Source organism: Tribolium madens, unplaced genomic scaffold, assembly GCF_015345945.1.
Source record: "Tribolium madens isolate multiple individuals breed KSU strain unplaced genomic scaffold, Tmad_KSU_1.1 Scaffold_1;HRSCAF=32;Tcas5.2_LG8, whole genome shotgun sequence".
NCBI lineage: Eukaryota > Metazoa > Arthropoda > Insecta > Coleoptera > Tenebrionidae > Tribolium > Tribolium madens.
Window position 1 is genome coordinate 6,702,054 of NW_025400984.1, and position 12,045 is coordinate 6,714,098.

At 33.6% G+C, this 12,045-nt stretch overlaps 4 protein-coding genes across 5 annotated transcripts in view; 2 read left to right on the top strand and 2 right to left on the bottom strand.

The window, feature by feature from the left end:
* LOC123016310 (tachykinins) overlaps nt 1-5,378 on the top strand; it is a 26,487-nt gene extending 21,109 nt beyond the window's left edge. For both annotated transcript variants that reach the window (XM_044416625.1, XM_044416626.1), the window contains 3 exons: nt 3,680-4,050; nt 4,282-4,741; nt 4,789-5,378. In XM_044416625.1, the coding sequence (XP_044272560.1) occupies nt 3,687-4,050; nt 4,282-4,730 (813 nt within the window). In that variant the 5' untranslated portion in view covers nt 3,680-3,686 and the 3' untranslated portion in view covers nt 4,731-4,741; nt 4,789-5,378. The remainder of the gene's footprint in view (nt 1-3,679; nt 4,051-4,281; nt 4,742-4,788) is intronic.
* On the bottom strand, nt 5,320-6,916 carry LOC123016308 (retinol dehydrogenase 11-like). The gene is made up of 4 exons (XM_044416624.1): nt 6,639-6,916; nt 6,252-6,581; nt 5,902-6,194; nt 5,320-5,852 (listed from the first exon to the last, which is right to left on the bottom strand). The coding sequence occupies exons 1-4, from the start codon at nt 6,781-6,783 to the stop codon at nt 5,658-5,660; spliced, it is 963 nt and encodes a 320-aa protein (XP_044272559.1). The 5' UTR covers nt 6,784-6,916; the 3' UTR covers nt 5,320-5,657.
* Nucleotides 6,917-7,041: 125 nt separating this feature from the next.
* LOC123016336 (exportin-6) lies at nt 7,042-11,749 on the bottom strand. Its single transcript, XM_044416670.1, has 14 exons — nt 11,630-11,749; nt 11,293-11,499; nt 11,046-11,243; nt 10,821-10,998; nt 10,532-10,770; nt 9,668-9,831; nt 9,304-9,619; nt 9,166-9,258; nt 8,944-9,121; nt 8,752-8,896; nt 8,006-8,701; nt 7,762-7,956; nt 7,258-7,714; nt 7,042-7,210 (listed from the first exon to the last, which is right to left on the bottom strand). The coding sequence occupies exons 1-14, from the start codon at nt 11,630-11,632 to the stop codon at nt 7,133-7,135; spliced, it is 3,147 nt and encodes a 1,048-aa protein (XP_044272605.1). The 5' UTR covers nt 11,633-11,749; the 3' UTR covers nt 7,042-7,132.
* LOC123016337 (putative ANKRD40 C-terminal-like protein) lies at nt 9,543-10,496 on the top strand. Its single transcript, XM_044416671.1, has 2 exons — nt 9,543-10,147; nt 10,195-10,496. The coding sequence occupies exons 1-2, from the start codon at nt 10,111-10,113 to the stop codon at nt 10,473-10,475; spliced, it is 318 nt and encodes a 105-aa protein (XP_044272606.1). The 5' UTR covers nt 9,543-10,110; the 3' UTR covers nt 10,476-10,496.
* Nucleotides 11,750-12,045: the final 296 nt, after the last annotated feature.

Here is a 12,045-nt window from a genome sequence, read left to right on the forward strand (position 1 = left end):
TGACGGCCCAATAACTTAAATGGGGCGTTTACTCTTCAGATCAAAAGTTAATAGCTCTATCTGCGCTAATCTGTGACCAAATAGTGGCCATCAAGTTTTCAATTACCTTATTTCATTTTTATAAAGCACGACATTGTAGCTTATAATTTGATATAAAACTTGATTAAAACTTCTAATTATTCTTCAGAAATATCAAAAACATATAGTTGAACAATGAGAAATAATATATTTCAGCCAGCTTATGTTTAATGGTAACTTTGTTATTTTCGAATAATCTGACACAGTGATTTTAAAGTGGAAAGCTTTCATACAACTTTCAAAATAAGCTTTACTTTGCAATTCATAATAAGAAAAATTGTGATTTCTACTATGCAACGATATTCCCCGTCGACTCCACTAAACTACTAACTATAAACTTAGTTAAGGGTCACCTGACTACTATACTTGCTCACAACTTCGCTTGTTGTTAAAAGCTTCTACAATACAGCTCTCTCCGAAAGAATAACTTTCCGTTTTGCGGTTGTAGTGAGTTATTCAGACCCTTCCGTTAATGAAATAAGGTCAGGAAACTACACTCATAAATGTGCCAAATAAATACAACCAGGATTACAAATTTCATGAGATAATAAAAGTAAAAACTAGTCGCGACGCCATCTATTCCACCTCTAGCAGGATTTATAACCATTTGAATATTTTCACCGTTTTTACCTCCGCATCTTAAATTTTACTACTGTGGTGACACAAAAGAGTCATATAATTACGACTGAACTTTGCTAAGTTCGGTTGAGCATATAATGACTCTGAATTCTTTGTCTGCTGTAATCGGCAATGATTGTTTTGTTGCAGCAAAAACAAAAAAATTGTTTCTAATTTTTAAACCACATAAGCCCCTATATTAAACTTAATACAGTGCCAGATTACGGTTACCTAAAACTTTCCACAGTGCCTCAAAACTTTGGACACTATTTAAATTTCTTCCACTTGCGGAAACAAACTAAATTATTTTATATCTAAATATTTAAAATCTTTTCAAGAAATGTTTGTTCAGAATTTTTCTAGGCTAATTGTTTATAAAAGTATAAAGTAAAGAGCACATATTAAAACAAATAATGTCATTTTCCAACTAAAAGCATATATTATATCAAACAATTGCATTAGTAACCTAGAACTCTAAATATTATTTTTCCACCTACTTACTCCTCAAAATTACTACAAATGAAAAGCATAAATTTTATTTAATTCTGACCAAACAGATTTGAAGTAGATGATTTCATAAATTTTACTTGAACTAAATAAAACTAAAGTAAACGTTTGTGTTTGTGATTATTTCGTTTTTACCTTTTTCCTTAAACGAAACCACTGCAATAATGGGAATGTTTTAACCTGCAGAAATAGTCTTGCTATTGTAATTTTTGTTCTCTTGGCTTTTAGCCGTTTCAGAGCAAAGTAAAGTAACCCCAAGTGGTTAATTACCAACCTTGCCTATATTACTTAACTTAACCCTCTTTCAAGAAGGTCCCTAGCTCATAAAAGCGACATTGCGGCAATAAGTTTATTATTTCAAAGGGGGCATATCTCCTGAAATTTCTTTTTTGCACCGTTTATCATAAATTAGTCACGCTATCTCTATGCGCATTTTTTAGTACTTGTTTGCAAGAATCGGCCAGGTTGGAGATGTTAACAATTAATCGAGGCCGGAGGCCTTTCGAGTTTTGTTCACTTTTCAGGCTTATTTTACATATTATACCGCTTGGATCACGTTTCCAGTTTATTCGACTCCTGAAATCCTTGCTGTGCAATTCAATATCGTCGTTAGATTAAGTTTTAAGGATTATTATTATTATGGTCAGTTTCATTCAAAATGGTGGATGCGCCGAGATAATTTAATTTTACTTTTACATAACGATCTTTCGTAAGAATAGAACTTCTTGGAAATAATTCTGAAACGCAAGCTTGCATAATACAAGTGCATGTAAAACTATTATGCAAATTCAGCTCTCAAGATTTAAATGTTTGATTAGCCATTTGCTTTGATCGATTTGCGAGTTAAACTCGGGAACAACGCGTTTGATCTATACTTGTAAAACAACTCGATTATGCCATAACAAATTGAAAAATGCATCTTCATCTTTGATGCATTTTATTGTAAATGTATTTTACCCTTAATCTTAATAATCTAATCAATTTTATTTATTTCTTAATGCTTACTTATAATTAAATGCTTAAAACATATTTAAAACCGCAGAATGTTTTATTGTTGTTTAACAAAAATGACCACTTAATGAAAAAAATGGTTTTCCTTTAGCTAACTCGTATCAGTAATTTAAAAATATCTTAGGTTTTATGATATCTCGGTGAATTTACAATAATGGAGAAGTTTTTGATGACTTTATCACAATAATGATGATTCATAGAATAAATAATAAATTTATTGTTACTTTATCGATTATACTTCTCACTACAAACATTACATTTTATTATACAAAGAGTTTCTACTATTCAGCTAATTGATAAAATAGCCAACAAATTAAAAATTCAATTTTGTTTGGCTTTTGGTGTCTACAGAGTGAATTTAAAGTATAGAACAAATCGTTTTTTTAAAATCATTTGCCTCCAGAAAATAATAATTGTTATAAATTAAAGTAATATTAAAAATGTAATCGTATTTTGAAAACGAGATTTTGTTTTGCTATTTATGTATTTTTTTTTGAAAAAATTAAATATGTATAAACTAGATAGTTGTAATCCTTAGATCATAACCTTCATGAAAAAAATTAAAAATTTCGAAAAATTTTATTCTTGACAAAACATCACATTTTTATAGTACTACTTTATCATTTATCAATTAGCTTTACCAAAAAATAAATAGTTTAAGCAAAAAACGTTTGGTTTCATACTTTTTGTTTTATTTTTGGTATGTTAACAAATATTTCGTCAACCAAACGTTTTTATCTTTTTGTGATTTGGTAATTTCAACTAAATCAGAGTTTATCTGTAGAATTAAATACCGTGCGATCAAAAAAAAAATTGGCTGGGAATTTGGGCTGGAAATTATCGACACAAACTGAAAGTGAAAATGATCATTCACTGTTTTCGTCTCGTACAGCATTTTTGTAATAAATTGCAACAATAAAAATTTTCTGTTCTAAAGTGAACATTATTTCACTCAAAATGAATAAACTTGTCAAAGTTTCCGCTGACATTTGGACAAAGAAATTAATCATCGCCTACTCTAATTTAATTTTTTTTGATCGCACGGTATTTTTTTAGTTCATATTCTATTTAAGATAATACAAAATCCTCTAATTATAACGTAAAACTGAGGGGTTTCGCATTTCCATCAATGAATTTTTACAGACACTATTGGAAATACATTTGTAGCTAATACTTCAATAGGCAAAAACCATATTATAGACTATAATAATTATAGCTAACACCTATTCCTGACAGAGAATTATGAGTGTTTAATTGACTTTGACATTTAGAGAATATGTGTTAATACTCTCGATACGAAGGCTTCAAAAATCTAAACTTGCACACTTTTTAAAAATATTTTTAATAAAAATTTAAGCACACAACAAATATTTACTCTTCTTGATCTCTAATTATTACAGTCATTAGCCAATTAAAGCAAATATTGTAAATCCGTTGAAACGTAAAACTCGGCTTTTGATTGCAGATTAACGATGCATTCAACGACGATAACCACCGCTGTGGTTTTAGCAACAATATACGTAGTTTGCGCAGCGGAAGACCACCACAAAAGAGCTCCTTCGGGTTTCACCGGTGTCCGAGGGAAGAAGTCCATACCGGATTCAGCGTACTCGACCGGTAATTCCGAAAGCGACTCTACACCAGAACTTAAGGCTGTCGACATCGTTTCCGATGTAGGAGCAGTCGACAAGAGAGCGCCTTCGGGCTTTATGGGGATGAGGGGCAAAAAGCCGTTTTCGCTCTGGGAAGGAACTTATCCGGATGAGGTGTTCAAGAGAGCGCCTTCAGGATTTATGGGAATGAGAGGCAAGAAGGACATGGAGTTCGCCAATTACGGTAAAAATAAAACGGAATTCTGACATATACAGGGTGAAACAGAGCTTATAGCCATCATTAATTATTCAGCCTGTATATTGTTTTTTTCCTATAATTAAACAAAATTTCAAACAACGGTTTGTTTCTTATCGTTCCTCCCTATTCTCTTCACCAACACATTTCCTTAAACTGTTCGCAAATCAACTCAAGTCAAATATTGATCTTTTTGGAATTCTGTTGTTTTACCAACAGATGAATACATCAAGCGGGCCCCGTCGGGCTTCATGGGGATGAGGGGTAAAAAAGAATACGAGAGTTTATCCAGCCTGTACGACAAGAGGGCCCCCATGGGTTTTGTAGGAATGCGAGGCAAGAAAGACTACGACGAAATCGCGGAAGACAAGAGAGCCCCTTCTGGATTCTTCGGGATGCGAGGGAAGAAAATGCCCCGACAATCGGGATTTTTCGGGATGCGAGGAAAAAAATACCCGTACCAATTCCGGGGAAAATTCGTAGGGGTTAGGGGGAAAAAAGCGAGCGACGGCCCAGACAGCGACTATTACAACAACGTGGATTTAAGCACCTTAGGGCAAGAGCTGGATTTAAATCAGCTGATGCTGCTTCTGACTGAAAATGATGGGGAGAGTGATATTTGGAACGGAAACAATGAAGTGGGCCAGTACAGCCAAACCCAAAAGTGAATAATTTTTAAGTAAGTTGGGAAAATTGTTGTGATTGAGTTTAACTCAGTTATTGCAGGTTCAAACCAACTTCTAGTCGTCAGATTCTAGTCAGCAAACCTAGCATAAAATAGAAATATTTGTCAATATTACAAAATGTTCCACAAAAGTTGCTGGATTTCAAGTTTTTAATTGTATTTAATTTATAAGTAAATTGTTGTATAAAGTGGAGAGTGAGTTCAAATTTATCAATTGGACGAAGCCGAATTCCAGGATACTTTATTTTTGCATATTTTTGGCTTCATCAAATTGATACCTACGGCTTTATGGTTTTTCCTTAGAGGCTGGATTTGGAAAAATCAACAAATTATGTTTCGAATTTATCTCGCAATAAGCGTTTTTTTGATGAACCAACTTATAAAAATAAGTAAAAACACATATCAATCGAAAACTTCTCAGTTTACCAAATTTTTTTTTTGTCACGATAGTTCTTTCGAGAAATCAAGATGGACTAATTCACTGTATGTATTTTCAAACTTCTATATTGATTCTATTCTATTTTATTGTAGATAGGAAAAAATTATATTTATTAAGTATTAATATAATAGAATATATTCTGTTATGTATATTTACTGTGACTTAATAAAATTATTAGAGTTTGAGAAGCAACTATGTTTCTTTTAGAATCCTCTTACGTTACAGAAATATTTTCATTCGTTTACAAACATGTTATCTGCATATTACGTAACGCGCACTTTATGAAAAGCTTTTAAAAACTTCTCTATTATTACCCTATTCCATTGTCTTTTTATAAAAACGAAAATAAAAATTGAAGATTTGATTCATGTAGAATATTAAATGTGAATCAATTGTAAAAATAGGAACAGTTTAAAAATTCACACTATTCTTTCGCAAATAAAAACATTTCTGATCCAAAAATTGTAACATTTAAATTGAAACCTCCTCAGGTCGTAACTGAACAATTTCTTCTGTAACAGCCCACAATTTCTCCATCAGACTTCCATTCTTGGCTGTCTCATAACGTGGTACTTTTTTACAATCCACAAAATGCTCCCCATTGTCTTTCTCAATCCCATTCCTAACAGCACAATGGATAATAGTTTGAGCCCCTTCTTCACACGTCTTAAAAACACCACAATTTTGATCAAACATTTCACACATCTACACCAACCTTAAAGAAAACTCGCCCTAAGGCTACTAGGTATTTACCCAAACCGTGGACATTTTCGAACAAGTGAGTGCTTACGACACCTGGATGTATCGAATAGGTAGTAACAGTTGTACTTTGTAATTTTTTCGCCAGTTCTATTGTAAACAACAGAAGACATAGTTTGGATCGGCTGTATACTTTCTGGTAAGTCCCTGGATATTCGTCCAGTTTTGTCAAATCTAAATCATATTCGTATTTTGCCACTAAAGAAGATACGTTGACGATGCGACTGTTTTCAGTTTTTTTCAACAACCCTAACAGAAAACCGGAAAAATATTTGCACACTGAAATAATAAAATGTAAGTACCAACCTATTAATAAATTCGTTAGGAGGAAAGCCGAGAAATAATTGACTTGCATTGTGTATAAATGACCGTCGTTTGTTACTCTGTCCCCGATTCCTGCCACCCCTGCATTATTTACTAAAATGTTTAAATGGTCCTCAGAAGCGATAACATCCTTAGCAAAGGTTCGAACTGAATCAAACGAAGCCATATCAAGTGGTTTAACAATAATATTCATATTTCCAGTCTCATTAATTATTTTTAATTTTGTTTCTTCACCTTCATTTTTATCTAAACAACCTAAGATAACACGAGATCCTCTTTGTGCAAAATCCAAAGCCGTCTCATAACCCATTCCTAAATGCAATAATATTCACATTATATTTTTTTACTTGTCAATAAGATAATAATTACCTGACGTAGGTCCAGTCACAATTACAGTTTTTCCGACTAAACAAGTTTTACATTTGCACCAACCCGCAATTAACTTTAAATAAATTTTTACAAAAACACTGATAATAAACACTGTAGAAATTAGGAAAAGGAGAAAGTAGATCATTTTCAAATATAAACTTGACAAACTGTGATTAATTCATTTTGTAATTCGCATTTATATAACAGCACATCTGTTGATAAAAGTGGTTGATAAATAATTAAATTTTTAATATTATTGATTTAGTATTCTTTCTTTTTGATACGATAAGACCTCTCAAGTTGTCTGTTTGCGAGTAACAAGCTAAAAAATCAAAGTGCGGAAGCACTCACTGCATTCAGGAGTCCAAGGTTAACTGAGAACAATAATTAAAAACCGTTATACATGTCATAAGTTATGCACTTTATTACAAATTTAACAAATTTATTTACTTAAATTAATACACTTTGAGCATTTACAAGAATATGTAAACAGTTTAGGACAAACCGCACAACTTAAAATGTTGGGCGTCATTCACAAAAATCCGTAAATGTTGCACAAAAGTGGGCATGTCCTGCAAAATTGAAATAATTTCAAATGATGAGATAAACACAAACTGACCTTATCATGGTTTTGCATAAAATTTGTCATTAAAACTTCCCTTTGTCGATCTGTAATAGCATCAATACTTCTAATAAAATCCGGAAGGAATGTCGAAAAAAAATGGTCGAAATTAACAGCCGCCATATTATAAATGGCAATTTGTATGTCTTCAGACAACAAACTCTGAGATTTGTCGATTAAAGTTTGAAACAAAACTGACAAGTACTTCGACAGGCCGTTATATCTAAACAAAACATTTAAATACAATTTCCACTTGGAATTGAGATCTTCTAAAGAAGCTAAACTCAATTTAAAAATATTGATATCTTGTTGCAGCAGTGCTTGTCCGAATACTTGCAACACAGCCATTAATTGCACAGGTTCTGGAGCGTCATTCTCGGTTTCCGTGTAAACAGGAGAATAACCTAACCTAACCTGCGAACTGTAAAAGTACTGCCATCTATGGAGCAAGATACTGAAACAAAAACCTTAACGTTACCATTTTAACAAATCACAATTTACCTGTGTAATAGAGTCAAAAAGGACATAAAAGCATCGGGTTTTTCCGACCCATGTGCTAAAATAAAGGGATAGACGTTATCCATACACAGCTGGAGAATCCCCGGCAAAAAAATTTTATACCCTGAACCGGGGGCTTCCACCACAAGCTGGAAAATCTGTAGCAATTTGTCGAGAAAATTCCCAGCTTCTTGCTCTCTAAAAAACCCAAAATCAAGGAAAAGTGTATTCAGCCAGGAAAACTCACTTGACCGCAACTTCTAAGAAAACTTGAACAGCATTTTTCGTCCCTTCCACCCCCAACTGTTGTTGCAAAACCCTCAAAACGTTCAAGAAAAAAGCTAAAATACAGTTACTGATCTCGGAGTGTTTCGCAAACGCAGGGAATAGAATGATCGATTGCTCAATTGTTGTTTTAAGCGCAAGAAAAAGTCGCCTTTTTGAGGCGATTGGGAAGTCCTTACAGAAATCAACGATGTGGGACACAATAGGGAGGACGTCCTCTGTCACTTGTCTCACTCGCTGTTCATCGGTTGCCAACGCCAAATCTCTGAAAGCCCAAGTCAGGCCGTCGAAGAAAACCCCAGTGAGGGCGCTCCTATGATTGGCGTTTTCTTGCGAACAATCAGGCCACGGTTTTAACAATAAGTTCGTAATGGCACTGCAGGTGACGAAATTCGTTTCGATGTCTCTGAATTTGAAATTAGGAGCCGCGTTTATGAAGTGAGACACGTCGGGCAAGAGGATTAGATTAGGAGAGCAAGGAAGATTCGAGAGGGCGAGGAAGAGGTGAGCTGATGAATTGCTGATTTTTAGAGGAACGGAAGTGTGGATGACTGGGAGGGTGATGTCGACTATTAGTTTCAGGTTTTCGATTGCCACCTTGTCGTTGCGGGTTATCCAAATTATGTACGTTTTCAAGGCGGCGAGAAGCTGACTATGGCTGGAAATAACACCAATCACGAGAGATATAACAGATTTGTCACACTTTACTTATCAATGAAACAGTCAGTAAGGCGCGAATTATTAGTTTTAAGGTTGTAAAATCTAACGGAAGTTGCAAGTGAGGCACTTTCCAGGAGTTTTTCTACCAAATTATTTATCATAGGTGATGAGACGTTTGTAATTTCCTCGTTTTCTACAATCGATTAGTACTAATCAAATGAAATGAAACGTGACTCAAACCTTGATCAAAGAATAGAGGGGACAATCTAGCTAAAGTCTGAGTTAGAGATGAAAAATCGGTGATGATATGAGACAGTCTTTCGCTCTCTGATAATTCACAATTTAAGGAACAGTTTTGGTGGTCTACAATTGTCTCAATCCGCCGGTAAATATCGTAACAGCTTTTCCACGGAATGAGCTTAAAACAACCATAAATTACAAATTTACAAAAAAGCAACTTACAATAAGATTGAGGGTTTCAAGAGGCGCATACTCCGCGACCATTGAAACGATTTCAATCGAACTTTTCAAAAAAATCTGCCAATCCGTCTCATTCTAAAACAAGTCGTTACAAACTGGCCAACAATCACAAACACCTACGTCAGCGTTCGTGTCCACATTATCAATTTCTTTAAGTTGACTAGCATTAGTTGCAAATTGAATTTTTTGCAAAAGTGCCGTAAGTAGAGCTACAAAAGCCTCCAAATACTTTTGATTCTTCTGCGATTTGGTTTGTTTGAAAAAAGCCGCCCACACATTGAGACATCTGAGATAACATTGCATTGATGGCAGTTGAACGGTTAATTGATAAAGCAGTGATAAAAAATCCAAAGCTGAGAAACGAGGTTCGGCTTCTAGCCGCCATAAGTGTTGTTCGACTAGTAGGATTAATAATTCGGACATTTTTTCGACGAAACTAAAATATCTTGATTAAAAATTTGTGAACACTGATTGAAACACGTACATTGGATCTAAATTGTCGAGTCGACTGTTCGTTATATCGCGTAATAATTCGATCGTGTAGTAATAAAGCTGTGTAAAAAATTCCTGGCTTCCGGGAGGAGTGCATTTTCGGTAGAGGAGTTCGTTGATTGTCGACATTGCCAATACGCACATGTCGTGGTCGTCCTAAAACAGGTATTCCTGTTACTAAAAAATTTAAATTCAATTTTTTAATCATCAGTAATAGGCGCTAAATAACATTAGTTCGATCAATTTTCAAAAGAAAATATTTAACAATACATTATCGTCGAATATATTTATTTTTGTTTGCGTTTGAACAAAAACAAGCAGATAAAGTTATCGATTTAAGAAAGATCATTTTCAAACCTGTGGCAGTCTCATCGTAGATTGTTATTTATTTTTTGAGTTCCATGTTTCTCAAATTAAAAATTAAAGTCATCAAGGATGGATCAGATTAGCCATAGATATCAACCACCGCCAGGTAGATGTAATAATTTGCCAAATATTTAAACAAAACAAATCTTTTAGGATACCACATTTTCAAATTACGTGTTGCCGACCTTCCCGACAAAGATTTCATCGAAGTTGAAATTTCAGCCGATCAGATATCAACATACCACGACTTTTTAAAATTTTGTTGTTACGAATTTCACATTCCGTCAACAGATTACGTGGAAAAAATTCGCAAATTGCCCTCGACACGAGTACGAAATGACGCAGACATAAAGAGGTTTCAAACGTTTGAATCTTTTGAGCTTGTTTTAGTAAGTCCTGAACGGCTTAATCAAGCTTACGCAGGTTTAATTTGATTATAATTAAATTCTAGTCGAAACTGTAGTATTGTTTTTTTATTCCCAATACTTACTTGAGCATAGCTAGATATGTTGGTGAAGTGAAAAATGGCTTTAATAATTGATGGAGGAATTTGGTTAATTTGAACCCAAGTAAATAAGTGTTGTACTGTCTCCAGGGCTTCTTTATTTAAAGCTTTGCTGTCGGGTTTGAATGTCGCTGTTGCCAGTTGTTGGGGGAAACTTGGAGTGGATGTTGGGTGTGTGGGGGACGGTGGGGGAGTCGCAGTAGCTGTGTGTCTAGGTTTAGTGCCTACATAATTAAAATTAAACAAAACAGTTTAAAAGATTCATTTAAAATACCTAAATTTTCAAGAATCGTGTTTAGTGACTCAAAAACCACGGGAATGTACTGATGAAGCAGTCTTGTAATTTCGTCTTTTCTACCATTTTCAAATGAGGCTTGTAGCCCCATCAACTCTTCACTTGTCGTTCTTAGTAATATTAAACCAATCAATTGATTTGGTTCAGACTTCAATAACTAAAATATTGTCTCAATTGAGTTGTTTTAAAACATAGTTGCTGTACCTCAATAATGTTAATAAAAAAATTGGGATATTGTGATGGCCAGTCTTGTTTTGCTATAATTACTAACAATTTCGCATATTTGCTTCTTATAAAATGGGGTGCGTTGTTTCCTTTCTCTATTAAATAATTGTGCAGTATGTTTTTAAGTTCTTCACGAAAAGGCCAATCAGTATTTGCCCACTGTTGATTAATCACAGACTAAAATTGCAATTTAACCAAAAGCATTAAATGTATAATTTCTTCATACCTCTAATGTCGATAAGGCAAACATAGTCACATATTGACTAGATGTATTTGTAAGAAAGTACAAACACAATTTCCGTGATTGGGGTAAGTATTTAAATGAACTGAGTTGCTGTTCAATTTCATGTTTTCTTGAATTACTTGTCATAGGGTTAAAAAATTCATCCAGTAGGTATTCCAACGCAATCAGGGATTCATTCTCGTTACGTTCCTTAGAAAACAAACAGAAATATTATTTTATAAAGAAAGTATTCAAAAAAATAATTTTTCCTGAAGTGAGGTTATGTAAGTGTAAGTTGGATTAGTCGTGTCAGAACAGCTACAAGATTTCATATACTAACCATTTTTAACGTCTACTATATCAATAAATGCATGACTTAATGCACCAATGTTAATTATTAGTAAATAAAGTTATTTAACTTTACGACATTATCAACATTTTGACGTTTCTGACGTCAACAGTTATTTTACGATTTACATGAGCGGTATTGGTACCAGTAAAGCGCGGAATTTGAAAAAAATAAATACTTTTAATCTATAATATTTCTTTTTTAATTAACTTAATTGACAATAAACATACATTAAATATAATGTCACATTAAAAATAAGTCAAATATGTTTTAACTAAACAAGTTGTCATAGCCATTATTAGTTCCTATTAGTGTTAACATTTTCAAATTGTATTAGGACTTGTCTCTATTATTTAGTAGTAATAATCTACTAATGTGGATTTGAAGCATAATTATCAAATAATGAT